Raw genomic sequence first — 24,218 nt, 5'->3', positions numbered from 1 at the left:
ACCATCACTGACCCCTTTTCTCCTCCAAATTCTTTTAAAAAAATGTTTAATGCTGTAGCCACGGCCATTGCCAGCGACGCGCTACATTTTTCCACTCAACAGAAGATCTCTTCCGCCAAAGGGGGTGAGATTCATTTCTGCTGAGCTTGGACTGTTTTCCCTTCTTTTATTCTGTACTCCTGGAATAATAATAAAAAAAAAAAAAAAAAAAAATCACCCGCGGGACCTTTTTCCTCCTTGAAGAAATTGAAAAGGGAGAAATAAAGCAAAACGAATAAAAAGAAACAAAAACCAAAAAACCCGTCAGACAAAAATAAAGACAATTTTATACCCACCTGCGGTCCCTGTTCTGTTTTGAAGTCAAACGGGTTACCCACAATTCTATCTTTTGCCCTTTCCACACTCCTTTCCAGGAACTCGGAGTAAACGCTCTCCTGTACGTAGGTGCGAGAACCCGCGCAGCAACACTGGCCTTGGTTGAAGAACAACGCAAAGTGGGATTGCTGGACCGCCCAGTCCACTGAAGAAGATGCAAACGCACGTGGGGTGGGGGGAGAGAGGTGAGGCGGAGAGAAAGAAAGAGACTGACATTTTACACCACACCAACAGCAAAACGAGAAAACAAAACATCCACGTCTGCTATAACAGAATCATCTCCCCGTGGCTTGGTCTTTCTGCTCCGTCAGGCCTTCGAGCAGTAATTATCTTGGCAGGCCTCCATACAAAACACCAGACGCACGCATGATGTGAATAAATAAATAAATAAATAAAAAAGGGGGAAAATATTTAAACTAAACTGGATGGCTGAAGTTACAAAAATTCTGCTGAAAGGAGAGGTGGTATAATCTTTATACTTTGGTGGCTTTCATATCTCCCACAGGACTTCGAAGATTTAACACACAAGTAATTGCTGCTACGTATTTCAGCCTGGCTGTCCATCTCTGGACGACCAGGGTCCAATATTCAAAAGCAATCTGGCTGGCTAAATAAGGCCTTCGCTGGCTAGATGAAAGCCTCTGAAAACCGACTGCGCAAACAGGCTAAATTCAGCCAGCAAAATTCTGGGTGGAAAAAAAAAAAAAAAGTTAGGGAACGGTGATGTTCAGCGCCAGCCACCTAATTTCAGTGGCCAAATCAAAGCACTGCAGGAGAGGCTTTAACCTGATAAGCCATCCTCCCAATACCACCCTGGTCGAAAATGACAAAACTATTTTATAAACCAAAGTTAATGGCCACATAGACAGGCAGCTTAATGGGGGAAGAGTCATGGTTTTAAACAAAGAGAAAAGTCTTCCCTTAATCTGTTAGATTTATTTTTGAAGTTGTGCATAAACATGCTGATTAAGGTGAGCAGGATGAGGGAGCGTATTTAGATTTTCAAAAGGCATTTGACCAAGTCCCTCATGACAGACTTCCCAGGAAGTTAAAAAAAAGTAGACAGTATCCTGTTGTGGACTGGTTACAAGAGAGGAAAGAGAGAGTAAGACTAAATGGTCAGATTCCCCAAACAGAGAAAGGTCAGCACTGTGTATGTTGTGAAGTGCTATAGAAATGTTAAGTAGTAGTACCTAAGGGATCCGTACTGGAACCTATGCCATTTAACATACTGAAAGATGATTTGGAAAAAATGGAATAAGTGAAACTATCATATCAAGAAGTTGTTAAAACAGGAGTGGATTCTGAGGAATTGCAGAAGGACCTTGTGAGAGTAGGACGTTGGGCACTTAAATAGCAGACGAAATATAAATGTGTAAAAGTGCAAAGTGATACACACAGTGAAAAACATTACTACTAAAACAAAAGGACACAGCCAAATAACCAGCATATTTTAAATAAATTGTAGAAAGTTTTTTTTTCACTCAGTGTATAATAAATCTGTAGAATTTGTTGCCAGAGGACATGGTCAAGGCAACAAGTATAGCAGGGGGTTAAGGACTGGACAAGTTCCTGCAGGAAAGGTCCATAGCACATCATCACCTAGGTAGACTTTCAAAAGACATCACTTATCCAAGCAGTCAACATAAAGACCTAGATTTACTTTTCAGGATTATCCAGGTCCTTGTGACCCAAACTGGCCGTTGATGGAGACAAGATGCTGGGCTTTGGTCTGATCCAACATTGCATCTCATGTGTCAAGAGGTAGCCAACTCCAGTCCTTGAGTTCTGCAAACTGGTCTGGTTTTCAGGATATCCTCAAAGAATATTCATCAGATATATTTGCATACAACGGAGCCAGTGCATGCAAATCTCTCTCATGCATATTCATTGTGGATATCCTGAAAACCAGACCTGGTTGTGGCACTTGAGGGCAGAATTGCCTATTCTGTTCTTATGTAAAACAAGTTTAAAAAAAAAAAAAAGGGGGGGGGGGGAGGGGTTCCCTGCAGTTTGATCTCCCAATCACCCTCCCTCTTGCATTGAAAAATTACTACTTACCTGGTAATTTCCTTTTCTTTAGGACAGTCAGATGAATCCAGAACCTGTGAGTTATGCACCTCTACCAGCAGATGGAGACAGAGCAAACTGATATCACAGTATATGTACTCCTGTAATGACATCAGCCTGCCAGTATTGTCTTCAAAAGCAACTGTGGACAGACTAGCAAAAACCTGATTAAACAGATAACTATTTCAGGCAACACTGAGCTCAAAGAATGCATTAGCATTAGTCTAGAGACTGGACTAACATTTACTAGTAATCCCTGAAACACAGCCATGGAGGAGGACCATAATACAACAATTCAACTTCCCTCTCTTGGCTGCTGGATTCATCTGATTGTCCTAAAGAAAAGGAAATTATCCGGTAAGTAGTAATTTCTAATTTCTTAGTGTCCAGTCAAATGAATTCAGAACAAGTTGGATGTACCAAAGCTTCTCCTGAATAGGGTGGGAGGCTGCCCGGGGTCCTGTCAAAACGGCACGTACAAAGACCGCATCCTCCCAGGCTTGCACATCCAGACAATAATACCTGGAAAAAGTGTGTAACGAGGACCGCGTCGCAGCTCATAAATGTCGATGGGAGACAATTTCACTTCCGCCCATGACACTGCCTGAGCCCTAGTGGAATGAGCCCTGACCCGATTAGGTAACGGCTTCCCAGCATCAACGTATGCAGCCGTGACTACCTCCTAAATCCAGTGAGCTATGGTAGCCTGCAATGCTGGCTCTCCCTGCCTAGTATCACCGTGAAGGACAAACAGGCGATCCGTCTTCCATAAAGGCTCAGTAACCTCCAGATACCTGACAAATATGACTCTTGACATCCAAGGGTCGCAACAGACGATACTTCTCTACATCTCTTTCTCTGTCCAGAGATGGCAGAGGGATGGACTAATTCAAGTGAAAGCCAGAGGAAGGAACAGTACGCAGCTGTTTCACCCCTGCAGTCACCTGGAGGAATGGCACCCGGCAAAACAAAGCCTGCAGTTCAGAAACCCTACGCGCAGAACAAATTGCCACAGTTTTCAAGGTCAATAACCGCAAGGTCAGGCTACGCATCAGTCTAAACGTAGGACCCACTAGGAAATCCAATACAAATTAAGCTCCATAAAGACAATGGAAAGAACAAAGGAGGACGAAGATGTTTCGCTCCTTTCAGGAAACTGGCCACATCAGGATAAACCGACAAGGATCCACCATTCACCTGACCTCTGAAACAGGCGAGAGCCGCTACTTGTAACTTTAAGGAATTAAGGGCTAAGCCTTTATTCAAACCATCCTGCAAAAATTCCAAAATAAGCAGGATCTTGACATAACAAGGAAGGAGTACCTCAATCCTCACACCAGGCCTCAAACACTCACCAAACCCTCACATAGGCCAAGCAAGTGGAGAACTTTCTAGCTCTTAGCAAGGTGGAAATCACTGCCGCAGAGTATCCACGTTTCAGCACGCGAGTCCTTTCAAGGGCCATACTGTAAGACAAAATAGAGTCAGATCTTCGTGAAGAACAGGACCCTTGCCGCAACACATCTCTGTCCGCTGGAAGTCGAAGGGGTGATTCCGCCAGGAGCCGCCACAGATCTGCATACCACACTCTCCTGGGTATATCTGGAGCAACCAAGGGCACCATCCCTCTGTGGCCTCGATCCTCCAGACTAATCTGCCCAACATGGGCTATGGAGGAAAGGCGTACGGCAACTTGTCTTCTGGCCACTCCTGCACCAAGGCATCGATCCCCAGCGACTTCGGGTCTCTCCTGCGACTGAAGAATTGCGGAACCTTAGCATTGCGAGAAGTTGCCAGCAGGTCTAGTAATGGGAGACCCCAGAGGTCCAGAGTCAGCTGAAATGCCTCGTTTGATAGTGACCATTCTCTTGGGTCCACTCTCCCTGCTGAGAAAGTCTGCTTTTACATTGTCTTTTCCTGCTCTATGCGAGTCTGAGATCTGGGAGATGTAGTTTGGCCCATTCCATAAGTTGATCTATTTTCTGTGACACTTGTTGGCTCTTGATTCCTCCCTGCCAATTTATGTAAGCCACAGTCATTGCGTTATCCGATATTATTGGGACTGCTTGACCCTGTCACCGAACTGCAAACATGCCAGCCGGACTGCACTGGCTTCCAAATGATTGATGTTCCAGAGAGACTCTTCTATACCCCAGCGCCCTTGCGCAGTCAGCTCCTCAACCAAGAAGCTCGCATCCGTCATCAGTACTAGCTGGTCTGTTGGTGCTAGGGAAACTCCCTTCCTTAGATGATCTGGCCATAGCCACCACTGCAGTCGGGAGGAGACCTCCATCGGCAGCTGGAGCCAAATTGAATAGTTCAGAGATTGCAGGTTCCACTGAGACAACAGGAAGTGCTGAAGAGGATGCATATGCGCTCTCGCCCACAACCATTTCCAAGGTTGCTGCAATTAAACCAAGTACCTGCAGGTAAGACCATACAGTTGGGTGCAGAGTGTTCATCAACAGATGTAGCTGTGCCATCAACTTCTGAACATGAACTTCTGGCAGGAAAACATTGCCCTGCTTCGTGTCGAACCGAACCCCAAGGTATTCCAACGACTGAGCAGGCTGAAGACTGCTCTTGGCCAGGTTCACCACCCAGCCGAGCTCCTGCAATAGGATTCACCAGGCTGCTCTCTTCCAGCGACTTGGCTTGAATCAGCTAGTCATCCAAATACAAGTGTGCTAGGATCCCATCCTCTCAATTCTGCTACAACTACCACCATTATCTTGGAAAAGGCCCTGGGAGCGGAGGCCAGACCAAAAGGCAGTGCCCATATCTGATAATGGCATCCCAGAACTGTGAACCACAGAAAGCATTGATGCTCTAGTCGAATGGGCATGTGAAGATAAAAAAAAAAAAAAAAAAAAAAAAAAGCTAGACACATGTTTGTTTTTTTTTAATAAAGGCATCCAAAAAATTCTAGGTGTCCAATACCTAGGTGGGCAAGACTTAGGTGTTCCTAGGATAGGTGCCGTAAAAACTTAAGCACACAGCAATGCTCAACTTGCAAGCACAGGTAAGCGGACGGCCTTCAAAGAGCTTCTTAACTTGGATGCACAGACCACAAGAACTGGATGCACAACCTGTAGCATAGCTAGATGAACACACCAAACCGAGAATCCTGTAGAGGGCAGCCTAAAGAAAATGCGTGAAACGGAGGGAGAGGGCATATGCTGTCACTGCCGCGCTCGGCTTCCTGCACCCGCTGCTTTCAGCTGCTTAACAGCTAAGTCCACGCCGGCTGAAAAACCAGCTACCGGATCATGGTACTCATCTGAGGGACCATGGAAATCACCTTAGGAATTCTCAACTGGGGGAGGGACATTTTGCTATCACCACAGGAGGGCAGGGTGAATTTATTTTCCTTATTTCTCCTTTTTCAAATCAAAGCAATCCCCAGTGGGGAGATGCACGTCCATCATCTGCTGGAGACAGAGAATACTGGGATGCTTGATGTCACTGGAGGGGGTGTATATACTGCGACGTCAGTTTGCTCCATCTCCATCTGCTGGTAGAGGTGCATAACCCACTTGTTCTGGATTCATCTGACTGGACGCTAAGAAATTAATAAAATTCAAGAAAGGTCCCTGGTCCGATCTCCTGCTCTCCCAAATATATATTTTATTTTAAACAAAGGGCACCATAATTCATCTCCCTTTCTGTATTAAAATAGTGCCTGTGGAAATTCCTCTCCCAGCCTTCCTTTTTATGGACAGGATGGAAACAGGGGATCCCAGTAGGGTAGGGTTTTGCCTTTTTTTTTTTCTTCTTTTTAAATCATAGGGAGGGAGGGTAGGAGGAAGAAATGAAGTGGGGACTTAAAGGGTGTAGGAATAGGATCAGGGACTTTTCCTCTTCACATTTCCAGATGTGGAGGGAAGGGGAAAAACCTGACTACAAGGATCGTTTTATTTTACATTTTTACATGTAGGAGTGAGAATTTTTGGAGGACTTAGCTGGCTAGCATTCATTTTCAGTATTAGCTGATTCAATTAAGTCGGAGGTCCCGAAAGTTTAAAAAAGTAAAAAAAAAATTTGAAGTAGGCCCGCGGCTTGAAAACCGGACACTCAATTTTGCCGGCATCCGGTTTCTGAGCCCGTGGCTGTCAGCGGGCTCGAGAACAGACGCCGGCAAAATTGAGCGTCGGCTGTCAAACTCGCTGACAGCCGCCGCTCCTGTCCAAAAAGAGGCGCTAGGGACGCACTAGTGTGCCTAGCGCCTCTTTTTACCACCGGGCCTAATTTAAATAAATTACTTTACTGTATCGCGCGCACAGGAGAGTGGGCGCTCGCCCGCTCTCCCACGTTTTTACTGTATCAGCCCGAGTGTTAGCTGGATAGATTCAAGAGAATTTTTAGAGGAAAATTAACCCTCTTATCAGCCAGATTAACGCCATTATCTTATCCACTCAGTGGGTTTTTGGATTATTTACCTCTTTTCAATAATGAGTCAGATAGGCTAACACACACCCCCCCTCACACACATGTCCATGCAACTGCTCCCAATCTTATCCTGGTGACTCCACAGCCAATCGGGTTTTCAGGATATCCATAATACGCATCCAGTAAGTTTGCATATACAGAGTCTCTCATGTTTATTCATTCTGGGTATCAGCTGCAGGGTCCTGCAGACACTTTGGTAGCAATGATTACTTGTGTTGTAATCCTTAGGATCCTAAAGGGCATATAAAAGCCAGCTATGTATGAGGATTTTACAGCAATGAAGGGATATGTGTTATTCCCCCAATTTTAACATTTATTCGTTTCTATAGTTACTTTGAATTTCTTTCCCTTTTTCTATATTTTGTTTCTTAGTTATAGTACCACCTTCTGCTCCATTGATTTATGCAACCGACTGTCAAACATCAGCCAAATCCCAGTTGGAGAGTCCCCCACATTTTTGTCTAGTGCGACCGCTGGGAAACGAAGGCTTCAGTTACTGACACCCCAACACTCGGCAGATTCTGCTCTAGGTTTAGGAATCATTACTGTCTCAGTTATCCTCGCAAGACATCATTTTGGGGATCCACAAGACATTCCTTTGCAATTCACTTTTTCTGTTTTGAAAGTTCCCAACCCACAGCTAACGCCCGCTGCTCCTCCAACTGTTCTCATCCTCTCTAGCCCTACAACCTCTCCTGCCCTACGACCTCTAGTATTTTTTCTTTTTGACAGTTTTTCCCCATCGCAATAGGGAAAAATAGAAGTTGTTATTCCACTGCTGCGGAACGAGAAAGAAAGGCAGTCCAAACGCCAGAATAAGCGAACTCTTACAGTCTGCGTCGGACAGGATGATGTTGGGGCTCTTTCCGCCCAGCTCGAGGGTCACTTTCTTCAGGTTGCTGCTCCCTGCGGCCTGCTGGATGAGATGACCAACCTGTGACAGACAGAGATCCAGTCAGTGCACAAACCACACACCCCACACTCTGCCGCTAGCCTTGGGGAAAACTGCTGGAAAGCTTTGGCAGTGCTGTCCTCTCGTAGTGCATCTTTACCGAAGGAAACCATTAATCCGAGATGTGTCCTTAACTCTGTTTGCATTTCATTTGTTAATCTTTAGAACTAGATCGGCTGTAAGCTGGTATCAAAACATCCTAGCAAAACGTTCCCTGACCTTGATTTTCACAGCATCTTGTGAGGAGGAGGAGGAGAGATGGAGTTTGCTTCCAAGTAGGTGATGGTAAAGCATGCGATGCAGAAAATTATGAAGCATTCATTTAATAGGAAATTTAAGGGGAGAAGGGCTAGAATTGGGGTTGTAATAGGGTGATGGTGGTTGATGAAGGGGGAGGGAAGAATGAAGGGGTGGGAATTGAACTGGGATAGCTTGAGGTAGGAGAAATGTGTAAGAGTAAAGTGATCTGTGTTAAATTTAAAAAAAAAAAAAAAAAAAAAGGTACAAAGATCACAAAACGTGATAAAACAAAAATTTCAAAACTACTCTATAGTCTACAAAAATAAGAAAAACAAAAGAATTATTTTTCTTTTAAAACATTTTTTTATGAGTTTTAATAAGTGAAAAAAAAAAAAAAGTTAAAAAACGCACTCCACTTAGATATAATCAAGTAACCTTTAGCTCATCACATACTGAAAACACAATTTTCTAGCGAACATTTTATTTAAGCTCCCCATATGCATACAATAAAACTAATACCCTTCACTAATGCCCCACCTGCAATAAAACTTAACCAATACCCGGTTTTGGTCAATACCCAGAAGGTCCCTTGTTTCGCCAACTGTAATGGCTTCATCGGGGGGATACTTAAGCAACTATCTTGCAGCCACAAAACAAAATGACTTTATCTCACAGCTTTCAGTGGTTCCATTCTGCAGTAAACATGTTTGAATCTCAGATGCTGACCATGGTTTTCTCTGCCGGCTAAACTTTTTAAACAGCAGCCATAAATATATTTAATTGTAAATGTTTGTGATATAGATCACCCTTTTGGGGAAATGTAACTCGCTCTGGGTTGAAAGGAAAAGCATGTAATCAAATTTAACTCAGTAAGCAGCCAGATTGGTGGGTTTTTTTCTTTTTAAATCCTGCAATATAATGAAAAAGAACACAGGCTCCTGTCTTCCCGTGGATTTCTTACCTCTGTGGAGCCCGTGAACGCGACTTTATCCACTTTCATGTGGGAGGCAATGGCAGCCCCTGCAGTGGGTCCCATTCCAGGCACGATATTGACGACGCCCGGTGGAAATCCAGCCTGCGAGCATACACAAAGTTCATTTCAAAACGTTAGTGTCACTACCCAAAGCAAGGCCCATTCTTCTCTCTAAACAGTGAAACCTCCCCCCCCCCACCTACCATTTGGGACCTGTTGAACTACGAGTGACTTATGCAACCGACTGTCAAACATCAGCCAAATCCCAGTTGGAGAGTCTCCCAGCGGTTGCGCTAGACAAAAATGTGGGGAACGAAGGCTTCAGATACTGACACCCCAACACTCGGCAGATTCTGCTCTAGGTTTAGGAATCGTTACTGTCTCAGTTATCCTTGCAAGACATCATCGTGGGGATCCACAAGACATTCCTTTGCAATTCACTTTTTCTGTTTTGAAAGTTCCCAACCCACAGCTAATGCCCGCTGCTCCTCCAACTGTTCTCATCCTCTCTAGCACACATCCCCAGCAACGAGAAGTGCATTCACTTTGTTGGAAACAGACCTTTAAAATCAACTGATTTTGCTTCCCTATCTAGGGCCGTACTCTGTTATGATCCAAGTTCTGCTTATTATATTTATATAGCCTTATATTCCATGAGCTTCCAATGTAATGGCCCGGTGAGAGATCACAGAATATTCATAATCATATAAAACCAACAAAGAGTAAATAAAACATAATATAGAAATGAATCTAAATAAATAAATAAAAAACACAATCCTTGATAGTTAAAATTTCCTTTACGCTAAAAAGGATTAAGAGGGGGGATCCAAGATGGTGTCTTAGAGACATGGTTTGCTAGGAGCTCTGAATTCTTTTCAATTTTTCTGTTAAACCTTTACTATGCCACATACTAAAAGGTAGGCTAAAATTTGTGAGTTGTCCCCAGTTATCCCCACTTTTGACCCTTCCCAGCCCAAAATTATTGGGTTCCTCACCCCGGCAAATTTACCTTGAATGCTGCATTTACCCTTTTCAAGTCCAGAACTGAGTGAAAGGTGCCTTCCTTCTTTGGAACGATGAAGTAAATGGAATACCTTCCCATGGCTTGCTCCTCGGGGGGGGGGGGGGGGGGGGGGGGAACCGGAATTGCCGCCCCTAGCTTCCGCAATTGGTCCAGCATGTCTCGAACCACAAGTTGTTTGCCTATGGGCCCGCAAGGGAAAACTTGAAACAAATCTTGGATGGGCCGAGCAAATTCGAACACATAGCCATCTCTTACTACACTGAAGACTCACTGATCCTAAGTAATTTTGACCCACTACCCTTAAAACCTCACCAAGCGACCTCTTACAACAGAAACAACGGAGTGGACCAACCACGCCTCACTGCAAGAATTTAGTCCCAGTTGCACTACGACTTGTAGTGTCCCAGATGGCTCTTCGGCCCCCTCGAAAGGGCTGACCAAGATTAGCCCCGGAAAGAGAATTGCTTCTGTGGACTTGGAGCTCACAAGTCTTGAGTTTTCTGGGCGTACAGTTCGATACCCACGAGAACTCCTACTATCCCGAAAGCAGGACTGAGCCTGAAAAAACCTCTTGCCCTTTGGCTTATCCTAGGGCAACCTACGCACCTTACTTTTGCCCTGATTCTTCATCAACTGCTCCAGGTCCTCACCAAACAAGAGTCAGCCTTTGAAAGCCAGAGGCCCCAGCTGAGACTTGGATGACACATCCGCCGACCAATTACGCAACCATAACAACCTTCTGGCCAATACCGCCAACACCATAATCTGAGATGAGGTTCTTACTAGGTCATACAGAGCATCCGCCCCGTAAGCCTCTAAATACTCAGCCTTACTCTCCTCCTCGCCAGACTGACTGGCCATCCTGGAGCTGCTGCACCCAATCCAGACAAAACTCAGAGCAGACCCTTCAAAAATCCTCAAGATGCACCTCCAATTAAGATCCTGAACATCCTTCAAAGCAATTGGAATAGTCATCTTCTTGGTAGCAGCATCAACCTTAGGAAGGGAAAGGTCAGACGTCTGCTCAGGCAAAGGATAAGCTTTGCCATAGCCCTCAAGTGGCGTCGGAAGTACCCCATTCCCGATCCACCAGCTTCTTCACCGACTTATGATATGGGAAGGATTTTGCTGGACCCTGCAGCTCATTCAGGACCAGATCAGCCCCTTCCAGATCAGAGTCCTCCTGAAGAACCTCGACACCAAGCTCAAGAACCTGAGGAATCAACAGCACTAGCTCCTCCTTGCAAAAGACACCTTAGGGTCATCCCCCTTGGAAATAACCTCCTCTGATCGTCCCCTGGAGCCGTGCCATCTGGATCAACCACCAGACTGTGCGCCAGAAGCACCCTGGGCCCTTGTTGGAGTCATCTGATCCATCAATAGCGACCCTCAGAGACGGAGCCGGGCCCAACAAATGATCTTTGATAATGGCACCTTATTTGTTTGGCGAATAGTCTCATGACCAAGTAACAAATCCAAGGTGTGACCAACATGTTGGGTAGGCCCCTGTGTTAACTGAGCTAGACTCACAGCAGACATAGCTGTCAAATTATTTTGCATGCTGAGAACAAAATTATAACTAGATTACTAAAGTTGTAATGTAACCAGTTCTTCAGTGAGCTGTAAAATCTGGCTCATCTGCAACCCAGGTGGTCAATGGACAAGACAAAACATCCAGCTTAAAATCCTAACTAAAACAGCATCCCTGTTTACTTTTGTTTGAAAAGGTTAACCTTTTAAAATGTAACTTTTATTTTTAATAAATCTCCCTCCCCCACCAACATATCCCATTTCCCTTCACATGCTTGTCCTGCATTAAACAAATCCAGGTAGACAAAATAGAAGATTCAAAAGTCGTGTCCATATCTGTCCGCTGGACCTCCGCGACTAAATGCATGTCAGGGGTGTATCTTGACGTGACAGCATGAATCTGGAAATCCTTATTTCTAACTGATCTGGTACTAATAAAAAGATTCTCTTTCAGAACAATTCACAAATCAGAAGTCATCGAAGAGTACACAAAGCGATCAATTTGGGAATGGTCGGTTACTTGGGGGCCTTTTTCTAAACCCTTGGTAATGGACTCACCCAGTAAATGGAATGAAAAATTCGTTACACTCTGGTTCAGACAACAACCATTAAGGGGAAAAAAAAAAAAAAAAAGGCCTGGAATAGAAAAGAGATCAAATAATAAGCTAACTTTGTTTAAACTCTCAGCCTCTCCATGTTCCAGAAATCATAAAATGTAAGTACTCTAATCATAAAAAACATTAACTTAAAACCTAACACATGGCCACCTAAGGGTCATACATGGGGGCTGCCCTTGGTGGACCCTTAGGTAAGGCTCATCTATGGGTGGCCCCCAAAATGTCACACCCCCCCCGGAGGCGGGGCTAGCCAGATTTTGTTCAGTGGTGGATCAGAAGACCAGAAACGGGTCAAGCCGGTAACCTGGTGCTGCAGAGTAGTGTTCAGAACAGATAAAGAGTGCTGATAGAGTACACTGGGCAAACCAAGACGACTTCCCTGGCCTAGTGATTAGAGAGTCGAACCGTAGTACAGGTGAGATCCCAGGACACAGGTTCAACACCTGCCGCTACAGCTTGCCTCCCACTGCCTCCAGGACCCAGTTCAGAACAAGGTATGTGTCTTTCCCACCTGGAAAGTTCCTGCACCGTGCGCCCACGAAGCCCAACACGTGCTCGGTAGATGGCTGGCACTCTTACCTCTTTGATAAGACTGGCCACGTGGAGAGCAGTCAGGGGAGTTTGTTCTGCCACCTTCATCACCACCACGTTTCCTGTGGCCAAGGCTGGGCCGAGTTTCCAGGCCTGCATCAGCAGAGGGAAGTTCCACTGCAAGAGAGGGAACAAACATAAAAAATGGACCCCCCCTTTTTAAATACCCAATGCCGATAAGACACAATGCACGTAAAGCGCCACCTCACTCTTAGAGAGAGATTTCCAAAGCACTTTTCCCACGTTAATCGGCCGCCCGAAAATCACCCTCCCTCGATCTGGCTGGATGCATGGAACACCACGTGTGCAAGCGGCTGCACGGCCGCCAGCAATCCACGGAGAGCTTCAGAGCAAAAAGCACGCGCACGCCCTTTCCACTTTGACGATTGGTGCAGAGCCTGCGAGTTAAAAAAAAACCAAAAAACTTGCAAACCATGCGCACTCGTGGATGGCTAAAAGTCCCCCCTCCCCCTTTTCATCGTGGCAGTTTTATTTCTATTCATTAGGCCCCGTTATTCCGTGTGTTAAAAGACACGCAGTCACGTGCAGCTGCAAGAGGAAGAAAAAAAAAAATCAGGAGCAAACCAACGAAAAGCTACCGAATAACCAAAGATGTTGTGGGTGTGTGGGATGCGTGCACTCTTGGCTACCAGAAGCACTGACGAACTGAGCCGGCTCCCTTCCAACGGCACCGCTGGCTGCTCCTGGACCAAGAGTCTGTGCCTATGATCCGACTGCACAGAACGTGCTGACATCGATGTGGGATTGCATTCCTATGGACAATGTTTTTCTATGTCTTAACTCTGGGGGAGAGGGTGGGGATGGGAGAAGACCGGACCTGGGGTGTTTATATATATAAAAAAAAAAAAAAAAAAAAAAAAAGCCACACACACACACACAACACCCCTCCCCCTCAAAAAAAAATGTACAAGTCCTTCACAATTCTCTTTTCAAAATGGAAATGAAATCCATTTTAGCACTGCACCCAGTACAAAGCATTACCTGAAAGGTATTTCAATTTATTAAGATGCAATCCTTTTAACATCCTGCTGTGTGAAACTGCAAATTCATGAGGACTGCAGCATTAGTATTCAAGCGCAATGCCCTTCATCCTATATATATATATATATAATCCAAATACTGTCACTATCCCGCTCCAGATTAACCCCCCCTTCATTTATACGGCATGCTAAAATTTCTGGATACCAAACGCATCTCCCAAGTTTTTGCAGCTGGGCGTTTCCTCTGGGGGAGCACTACTCACCGGGATAATCTGTCCGCACACTCCCACCGGCTCGTGTCTCGTGTAGCAGAAGTAATCCCCATCTATAGGAATGGTCTTCCCATGCCATTTGTCAGCCCAGCCTGCATAATATCTGAACACCAAAATATACAACTTTTACCACCACACAACGGGATAACATCACATGTAACTTTTGAGGGTGCTTTAAAAAAAAAAAAAAAAAAAACACCCAACAACTTAAACCCTGCTTCTTCCATATCCTAGAGTTATCGATTTTATTTCTTATAGTATACCGGGTTATAAAATCGACATCTCCTGAAGTCTCTTATCTGTGTCTCTCACACAAACTCGTGTATAGCTGTACCGCGCTGTGTAAACCTGGCAACACTAGAGAAATGATTAGCAACAGTAAATATCTTTGCACTACTGTAAGAAGCGCAAACCATGCTTACGCAGGGACTCACTAGCGCTTTTCAACTTTCACCTCACTGAAACTGACCTCACCTTTATTGCAGCAAGATGATTTTCAGGGAGGTGTCAAAGCCCACGCTCCACCCCCTCCCCCCACCAAACTTTCCCAGAAGTTATAGAGCCTCCAGGCAGATGGACGCATTGAACCAACCCCTAAGCTTTTTTACATAAATTGAATAAGATTAATAAAAAAAAAAAAAAAAGCTGTGTTAGCTGAGCAAAGCAAATAACCGGTGCCAGAATTTATCAGCAATTCTGAGATTGTTCAATGGCATCTCCAATCTCCCTAACTGAAAAACGAGAGTGCATGAACTTTTCACCTAGTATTTACTGGCTCAGATAAAACAGTGCAAACATTACAGCATATTTGTCCCAGGTATTTCCTTACAATTCTCTTACAGAAGTAGTGACACACAGAAGCTTATTACAGAAGCCCCAATCATGCTGAACCGTTGATAAAAAAAAAAAAAAAGCTTATAACTCGTCCCCAGACTAGATTTAAAGCCAGGTTTCTCCTCTGCTTTGCTCAAACCTTACAAATTGCAGCACAGCTCCCAATCAATTTGTAATGCAAAGTCCTAAAGGGGTAAGGAATTAGCCCAGGTGTTTACAATCCTGAAACTTCCGCAAGAGAAAAAAAAAAATGTTCCAAAGCAAAAATCTTGTGCAAAAAGCACACTGCAGGAAATCTCCTGTTCTTGATTGTTAAGCAACTCCTGCAGGCTTCTCGCACAAATGTTTGTGGTGAAATAATCCCTCCCTTCCAGAATTTGCAAGAAACGTACATACTTAATTTTTATAGTGCACAGGGACGTGCAGAGCACTGCATATTGGTGAGAAGTACTTGGGTATGATAAGTCCCTGCACAAAGAGCTTATAATCTAAGAGGGAGGCAATGGGAGAGAAAGTGATTTACCCAAGGTCACAAAGGTGTCCGTGAGAGACGTGTTATTTGAACCCTGGCTTCCAGCCGACTGCTCTATCACTAGGCCACACCTCTTCCTTGGGCAAAATAAGGACAATTTTTAAACTACAAAAATAAAAACCAGCCCAAGTTGTAGGCAAGACTTTTTTCCTAAACAGAGAAACAATTTATTTCTGACTAGCTTTTGAGAGTATCCCCCCTTCATCAGGTAAATGCAAATGAGTGAAGCATGAAGCTCCTTGAGCATTCAAGTAAACTATAGATCACACTACAATGCTAGGGTTGGCTTATATATTCAGATAACTCCATGCTTCGCTCATTTTTACATTGATGCCAATGTAGGGAGCGGTGCTCTTCAAAAAGTTACTCACAAACGTATTAGGTTAGAGGAGGAAGTGATGTCATCATAGCAGATGGCTGCCTGAGCTTGGGACTCCCGCAGAATCCACTCACATCCTCACTTAAAACTGGCAAAATTCACTATAAAGAACATTAATCAAAAGGTTCATTAGCGGTGCTAAAGAACGATGACGTTGAGAAAGAGGACAGTAGACGTTTGGCAGTACTCATTCTCAAATGCTGTGGCGGAGATGCAAAGAAATGGCGGTGGCTTGGAGGATGCTGAATCAGAAGGCACCGCAGGCAAATGAAATGATGCATTAATCAGTCAGACCCTTGAGGCACTTATAAAAGCAGATTTCCAGCAACAGGCACAAGAGTGGCATCAAGAAAATGACGAGTTTTATAAAGGATATTTTGGACACCGTATCTGACCTCAGGAGGGAGGTGGCTGATTTAGGAGATCGAATGGAGGAAAATGAGGCGCAACTGGATGCACATGATGAACTTGATGGCCTGTAAATTGGACACAGCTTGTCTGGAGAGAGCCAAAAGCAAGTTACTTGATCATATGGAGGACCTTGGCCTTGACGGGGGAATCTCCGCTTTCATGGGGTGCCAGAGGGCCTAGGGTTCTGAAGGAACTCAAAAATGAAATTTCTGATCTATTAGTTAAAATTTGTATCCTATCATTAAAATCATCCATTGTACCTGAAGACTGGAGGGTGGCCAATGTAACCCCAATATTTAAAAAGGGTTCCAGGGGTGATCCGGGTAACTATAGACCAGTGAGCCTGACTTCAGTGCCGGGAAAAATAGTGGAAACTATTCTCAAGATCAAAATCATAGAGCATATAGAAAGACATGATTTAATGGGACACAGTCAACATGGATTTACCCAAGGGAAGTCTTGCCTAACAAATCTGTTTCATTTTTTGAAGGAGTTAATAAACATGTGGATAAAGGTGAACCGGTAGATGTAGTGTATTTGGAATTTCAGAAGGCGTTTGACAAAGTCCCTCATGAGAGGCTTCTACGAAAACTAAAAAGTCATGGGATAGGAGGCAATATCCTTTCGTGGATTACAAATTGGTTAAAAGACAGGAAACAGAGAGTAGGATTAAATGGTCAATTTTCTCAGTGGAAAAGGGTAAAATAGTGGAGTGCCTCAGGGATCTGTACTTGGACCGGTGCTTTTCAATATATATATATAAATGATCTGGAAAGGAATACAACGAGTGAGGTTATCAAATTTGCGAATGATACAAAATTATTCAGAGTAGTTAAATCACAAGCAGACTGTGATACATTACAGGAGGACCTTGCAAGACTTGAAGATTGGGCATCCAAATGGCAGATGAAATTTAACGTGGACAAGTGCAAGGTGTTGCATATAGGGAAAAATAACCATTGCTGTAGTTACACGATGTTAGGTTCCATATTAGGAGCTACCACCCAGGAAAGATCTAGGCATCATAGTGGATAATACTTTAAAATCGTCGGCTCAGTGTGCTGCAGCAGTCAAAAAAGCAAATAGAATGTTAGGAATTATTAAGAAGGGAATGGTTAATAGAACGGAAAATGTCATAATGCCTCTATAATCGCTCCATGGTAAGACCACACCTTGAATACTGTGTACAATTCTGGCCGCCGCATCTCAAAAAAGATATAGTTGCGATGGAGAAGGGCAACCAAAATGATAAAGGGGATGGAACAGCTTCCCTATGAGGAAAGGCTGAAGAGGTTAGGGCTGTTCAGCTTGGAGAAGAAACGGCTGAGGGGGGATATGATAGAGGTATTTAAGATCATGAGAGGTCTTGAACGAGTAGATGTGACTCAGTTATTTTCACTTTCGAATAATAGAAGGACTAGGGGGCATTCCATGAAGTTAGCAAGTAGCACATTTAAGACTAACCAGAGAAAATTCTTTTTCACTCAATGCACAATAAAGCTCTGGAATTTGTTGCTAGAGGATGTGGTTAGTGCAGTTAGTGTAGCTGGGTTCAAAAAAGGTTTGGATAAGTTCTTGGAGTAGTTGTCCATTAATGGCTTTTAATCAAGTTTACTTAGGGAATAGCCACTGCTATTAATTGCATCAATAGCATGGGATCTTCTTAGTTTTTGGGTACTTGCCAGGTTCTTATGGCCTGGATTGGCTACTGTTGGAAACAGGATGCTGGGCTTGATGGACCCTTGGTCTGACCCAGCATGGCAATTTCTTATGTTCTTCTGAGTACCGGGACAGCGCAAGACAGTTCCCGTACTCTGAGCTTCCATCGATCACATCGTCTTTGGGCTAGCTAAGAGGAAATCTGCCTCGCGACATCATAGTGGGCTTCCATAAATTCTCTCTTAAGAAGAGGATTTCACAGAAAGCCAGACGAGCGGGACACATGGTATGGAGGGACCGCAAGACTGAGATTTTCCAGGACTTACCACTACCACCATTAAGAAGAGGCGGGAATTTAAAGGAGAACATTAAATACTGCAGGTTATTTCCCTTTGGTTTATCTTTCTCCATGGAGGGGAAATCTGCTCGGGTGAGCACTCTGGAGGAGGCCAACGTGGTTCTGTGCGACATGGGCCTACAGCCTCAGAAAACCAGCCGCAGCAGAGGTGGCCGGCAAAGTGGCAGTTGGGTGCTTCTTCCACTTCCATGGGTGCTTTCACTTGAGGACCGTGGAGCGGGGTCCTGTATCTCTATCAGTTATTTCACCTCTATGGGTCTGATGTCCAGCATATTGGCTGTTTTTTGGGTATTTGGGAATATTACTTTGGTTTTTTATGTATATGGATATATAACAATGCAGAATTTATGCAGTTTAATATGAATGGCTGCACAGAGGATGTATTTTATTATATTGTCCAGAGTGGCCCTGGGAGTATTGGGTGGCTATAAACCTGATATGGTGATGTCATTTCCTTCTCGGGTGTATTTCCACAAAGTGGTGTGGGGGGGGGGGGTGAGTGGAGATGTACAAGCTTGGGGAAGCAGAGAATTTTATTTCTGGGTTTATGGGAGAACTTTTAGTATATGGAGTTATAGCTGACTTGTATGGGAAGGGAGACGTTTATTATCTTGGGATATTTACTGCAGATTTGTTATGCTTAGTAATACAAGATGGCAGGGGTTGAAGATCTTATCCTCAAAATGTTAAGGGGCTGAATTCTCCCCAACTGAGAACATTAATTCTGCCAAGCATCTGGTCAAGGGCAGAGATTTTATTTTGCTAAGAAACCCATCTTCATAAAAGATATGAGAGATTATGGTCATCAAATGTCCTACAAAAATACTTTGCATCTTCAACGACCAAAAATACAGAGGTGGGGGGCTTACTCTTTTCCACAAATTTTGTAGCAGATGTTAGATCGGTGATTAGAGACACAGAGGGCAGATATATAACAGTTAAAGTTGTGCATGGGGAAATGTTCACGTTGGTTAATATATATATGTGCCAAATCTTAAACAAGGGGGGTTCTTTGAATCTCATTCTAAGGTATTAGCTGTTTGGGTGGAGGAGGAGGAAGATTTCAATCTAACTCTCTATCCTTATTTGGATAATTATGGTGGATCACATTTGAAATCCAGGCATCACAGATCATGTCTAAAGAGTAATTGCAGATTGGAGTTTGGTAGATGCGTGAAGGCCGAGACAGCCAAGTACTCGTGATTATTCTTCTCTCGCGTCCACACATCTTATTCCAGTCTGGATTATTTTCTAGAGGACAAATCTTTATTCTCTCACATCCCTGATAACTTGGTCTGATCATGCCCCAGGGTGGATCACTTTGGATCTACCTGACAAACAATGCCAGAGATGTGTCTGGAGGTTGAACGATAAAGAGTTTGTGGGTCAACTTCAGGAAGATATCCAAGAATACTTACAATTTAATGATAATGGGGAAGTGTCTTGCGTCACCCTAAGGGACTGTTTGAAAACAGTAGTTTGGGGAAAGATCATTTCTCACGCTTTTGTTAACCGCGAGAAAGAGAAGAATTGTTTAAACATTCTTAGGCGGATAGTCCAGTTAGAGGTAAGGCATAAGAGAGCTCCATGCTCGGGAGTACTGGCAAGACTCATATCCCTTAGAACAGAACTGAACAAATCAGAATTAGACACACCATCTCAAACAAATTTGGTAAAACAAGAGTACTATGAATTTGGCAACAAAGCTAGCAGGCTCTTGAAAGAGAGAAGGATACAAAATCATTTTCTAAGGATTAAGGATAGAGAAGAGAATATGATTAGGTGAACATAAAAAAATTAGTGACCTTTTTACCCAATTTTATGAGGACCTTTACGTGAATGATAATTCTCTTACAGAGGAGCAGACAGAAGTATTTGCATTCTCTTCTCACTATCATCACTGATGAGTGAATTTTTAAATAAGGAAATCAGTGTTAAGAGGTTGAACAAGAGATAAAAACTTAAAGGGGGAGGGAAGGCACCTGGATTAGAAGGGTACACTGCAAAATTGTACAAATGACAGAGGTCTGCTATTGTGAAACCTTTGGTTGATGTGTTTAATTCTTTGGTAGGGGGAAGGGCATTTGAATGGAGAGTCTAATTGTGCAGGAATAACAGTCCTTGCCAAACTGGGACGAGATTATGTTATGTGGCTCCTACCACCCTATCTCATTAATAAATACCGATTTAAAAATGTTAGCAAAGGTTTTGGCGATATGACTGGCGAGAGTAGTGCCATCTTTGATTCACTCGGACAAAGGTTAGTCAAATTAAAAATGGATTGACCCTGATGCAGGGAAGTCAGCTTTAGGGATGTGCGACCCGTGCAGTCACATGGTGGTGGTGGCGGCTTTGGAGATGCACCATTGACCACAATGCTCCTGGGGGTGGAGGGAAGGGGGGCAGATGCACACAGACCATGCCATGGTGGCGGGTACAGTTGTTAGAGGTGGATTAGGGTGCCACCTGTGCTGAAGCCAGCCCTGGAGCAGAGCTCTTGAAAGCAAGTCACGCTTTGTATTGTGTTAGCCCAATAAAAAGAAGATTTACCAACGCTTAGAAATAGCAGTCAACAAATAAAGTTGATTAGTAGACTTAGATTACTTTATTGAAAGACTGTACAAAATAGATTTATAGCCTGCTCGGTCCTTTTACGCCACTCTTAAATCGAGAGCCCTTTGTACCTAAAAAGTATCAAAATTCAGATCCTGTACAAATACATCTGCAGGAGCACATCAAGATGATCATCAACGTTTGAAGCAACCTGCCGAAATGCACAACTGTTTCCCAGCCAAAATCTTGGCTCAAACTCAGCACCAGAGAAATCAATGGCAACCAGATTCAGATATGGACAACTAGAAATATATATCATTAATTGGGATGGGTGGGGGTGGGGGAATTGCCATTTCTTTTCGTGCAATTACACATTTATGCTGCACTGATGGGATCTGGAACATAGTAAACCTTCTCACTTGCAGAAATGCTGCAGAACCGGAAACATCTCAAATATGTTAACGTATTTTTATTGCAATCAGATATAGTTTCTCATCCGTACACACCACTGTAACAAGAATAAAAATACATACCTGAGACATTTTACCACCAATTCCAAATCCACCGCATAGGATATGGTATACGGCTTCCCATTATCCAGGGTCTCCAAGGTCTATAAACCAACCAGATTTTTTTTTTTTATATTTAAAAAAAAAAAAAAAAAAAAAAAGACTTAAAATTGGAAATGTAGGATTTGCCCTGTTCTATTTGTTCTTGGCAGTTTCCCCTGCTCCTCTGGATTTCCAGCTCAATTGGAACCAAGATCCAGCACCAGGACCTTTCATTCATAACTACCTGGAGATCTTTTCTTTTAAACCACTCCCAATCACTTAAGCTCAGTCATTTCAATACCGGTCCCCTGTTGGGACATTGGGGGGGGGGGGGGGGGGGCACCCATGTACCAGGGCTCTTTTCAGAACCCTGCAGTCATGGGCCCCAAATCTGGCCACTAGGTGTCGCTGTTACATGATGACTGGGACTCCTCCTACCCCCTCCCCCCGGAGGCTGTGAACACCAGCTCTGCAGTATCCCCCACATGCCTGGCTACCCTCGGCAGTAGAAGTCCTGAACTCCATGGGCTGGCTCCTAAGTGCCCTAATGTTTATTTGTGAGCAAATACTGTGTTTAGGTTTGCAGGAAAAAATGTCCAGAAGCACAGAAATAGATTGGATTTTAGAAAACGTGTTTAAAGGTTTTACTGCCTAAGCCACAAATACATTCCAAAACAGTCAGCTATTTAGATACTGCCGTTAGCGTTCCTGGCACGTGTCAGTCTCAACACGGGCAGAGCCAGAACCAGTGGGCAGGTGCAGACAGGACCCACCCACCCTGCACAGCACAGAGTATACTTCTGCCTAAGGCCCAGGCTGTAAAGTCCCAACCCGGCATTACTCACAGCCAGGTAAGTTCTATCCCGTTCTATCAGGTCAGCCAAGCGATTCAGCAGCACGCCTCTGTCAGAGGCATCCATCCGTCTCCAGGGAGACCCCAGCTTAAACGCCTCCTGTGCTGCCTTAACGGCCTTGTCCACGTCTGCCTGCAAGAGAGAAAGTTATGAGCTGGCCAGCTTTCTGCGGCCTCAGGGAACAGAGAATCTGAAGGTTTCATGTCGCTTCTTTTATCTGTGACGGGGAGATGTTTCCGACTCCTGTGCTGGACTAGCAAAGCAAAGTCTACCATACAGGACATAATGCTGCCTCCCACCACAGAAAAACCTGAAATCCCCTTCCCATTACAGATACTCAACTTACAAAGAATCCCCTTCACACTGCCAAGATCATTTCAAACTAAGGCCTTTGGCAGAAATACATGGCAGAAAGCTTTTGCTGAGCCAGTGCAGCCTGTGTGTTATCAGATTAAGGATGTAACTGTGTTAAAATCGTGTTTTATTAGTTGTGAGAGACATCCCCATCGTCCCTGTCAGCACACACGGGGAGGGTTATGGTTGCACTCCCTGTAATCAGGAGCCCCCATCCCATTCTTCTACTCAGTAAATGTTCCTCCCTCCCCAGCCAAGAAGAAATGGGAAAAGCCCTGGTCAGATTCTACCCCCCCCAGCATCAGCCGACTGGATTGTAGTCATAAGTTTCATTTTATTTAAAAATAAGGTGCACAATCTTTAGTAATCATCAGCTTGTAGGCCCAATGTTTAATCACAGCCAAGATATAATAATCCAACTTGTCTCTTCACAGTTTCCAATGTCAACCAGAACAAACTGGCATGGTCCAATCCCAAGGAACTGCAGGAAGAAAAGACGGCAGCTAGCTCAGAAATAATTACCCATCACCCAACAAATCTCAGCCATGTGAGACAGAGACCGCGAAACTGGGGTGCATGCCAGTCGCTTGCCAGTTTACATCAAAACTGGGCCGGTAGTTATTGTGCCCACAGAAGCTCAGACAGACAGATGTGACCTGCCCATGAGGACTTTTAACAGCTAATAAAAAAAAAATTCAGTAAGCTGAGCAACTGCTCAAAGCTTCTGACTCTCTAGCTACCTTGCACTAGCTTCACCCGGTCAGCCTTCCAACCTCCTGCTTCTGAAATATTTTTTTTCCATGGGACCCGAGTAAAAGAATTTTCCTTGTAAAAGGACGCATACTCCTGTGCACCACTGGAGCAGTGTCACAGCACTGCACACAAATACAGGGGCCCATGCAATGTGTGCTCGGCAGAGCGCACAGTTTCACCTGCAGTCATGCGCACACTTTTGTGTGCGTGAGCTTTATTGCTCATGTGGCAAGGAGGATTGCTAACAAAAAAAACCAAACAAAAAGCATGCTTGCAATGGCGTGCATTCCTTAGAGCCCTCGCATGCAAATCCCATGCTAACGAAAGCAATAGCTATTACTCCCCAGTGCAGAGATGTGCGCCAGCTTTCCTCATGTTTACCTTAGTGCAGGAAACTCTCAGTCTGAGGTGGAGTACATTTTCCAGGGCTAACCTTAGTCTGCTAGCGGAGGCTGGAGTTCTGCTACCAGGATCTGTAGTAAGGATTTTCTGTATGCTTTCTGCACAGAAATCCCAAGTGCAGATCCTAGCACTCAAGTTAAAAGCACAAAAGCCATGCTAACCCTCTGCTCTTAATTACATGCAGAACAGTTTTGGTTTTTTTAACATATAAATCCTAGTTTATGCACAGAAAACATGTCTGCACATAAAAAAAAAAAGATTTACATACATGAATCATGTTTGGCTGTACTCCAAGCTTTTTCTTTGTGTGCTTTCTGGTTTATGCACAATTTTTTTTTTAAACTCCTGATGCATCTGCATACCAGTAGCTTGTGCAACTGTGTACTAAATTTCAGCACCCAGGTTTCATGCTCAGCCGTTTGCATTGACCCCTAAATTCTAACAGGCAGATGCAGACAAAGGAGGGAAGCTCTCCCTCCCTCCT

General features: G+C 44.1%; 1 protein-coding gene across 1 annotated transcript in view; it reads right to left on the bottom strand.

Annotated features, from left to right (window-relative positions):
• ALDH2 (aldehyde dehydrogenase 2 family member) overlaps positions 1 to 24,218 on the bottom strand; it is a 45,339-nt gene that overhangs the window by 10,053 nt on the left and 11,068 nt on the right. Inside the window, exons 3-9 of the mRNA XM_029619183.1 lie at positions 22,217 to 22,357; positions 21,354 to 21,433; positions 14,086 to 14,197; positions 12,810 to 12,938; positions 9,048 to 9,161; positions 7,726 to 7,828; positions 336 to 520 (exon numbers count right to left, since the gene is read on the bottom strand). Of these exons, the coding sequence (XP_029475043.1) occupies positions 336 to 520; positions 7,726 to 7,828; positions 9,048 to 9,161; positions 12,810 to 12,938; positions 14,086 to 14,197; positions 21,354 to 21,433; positions 22,217 to 22,357 (864 nt within the window). The remainder of the gene's footprint in view (positions 1 to 335; positions 521 to 7,725; positions 7,829 to 9,047; positions 9,162 to 12,809; positions 12,939 to 14,085; positions 14,198 to 21,353; positions 21,434 to 22,216; positions 22,358 to 24,218) is intronic.

Source organism: Rhinatrema bivittatum, chromosome 11 (genome assembly GCF_901001135.1).
Source record: "Rhinatrema bivittatum chromosome 11, aRhiBiv1.1, whole genome shotgun sequence".
Lineage (NCBI taxonomy): Eukaryota > Metazoa > Chordata > Amphibia > Gymnophiona > Rhinatrematidae > Rhinatrema > Rhinatrema bivittatum.
The sequence above is the reverse complement of the archived record's forward strand: the minus strand, read 5'-3'. Positions and strand labels throughout refer to the sequence as shown.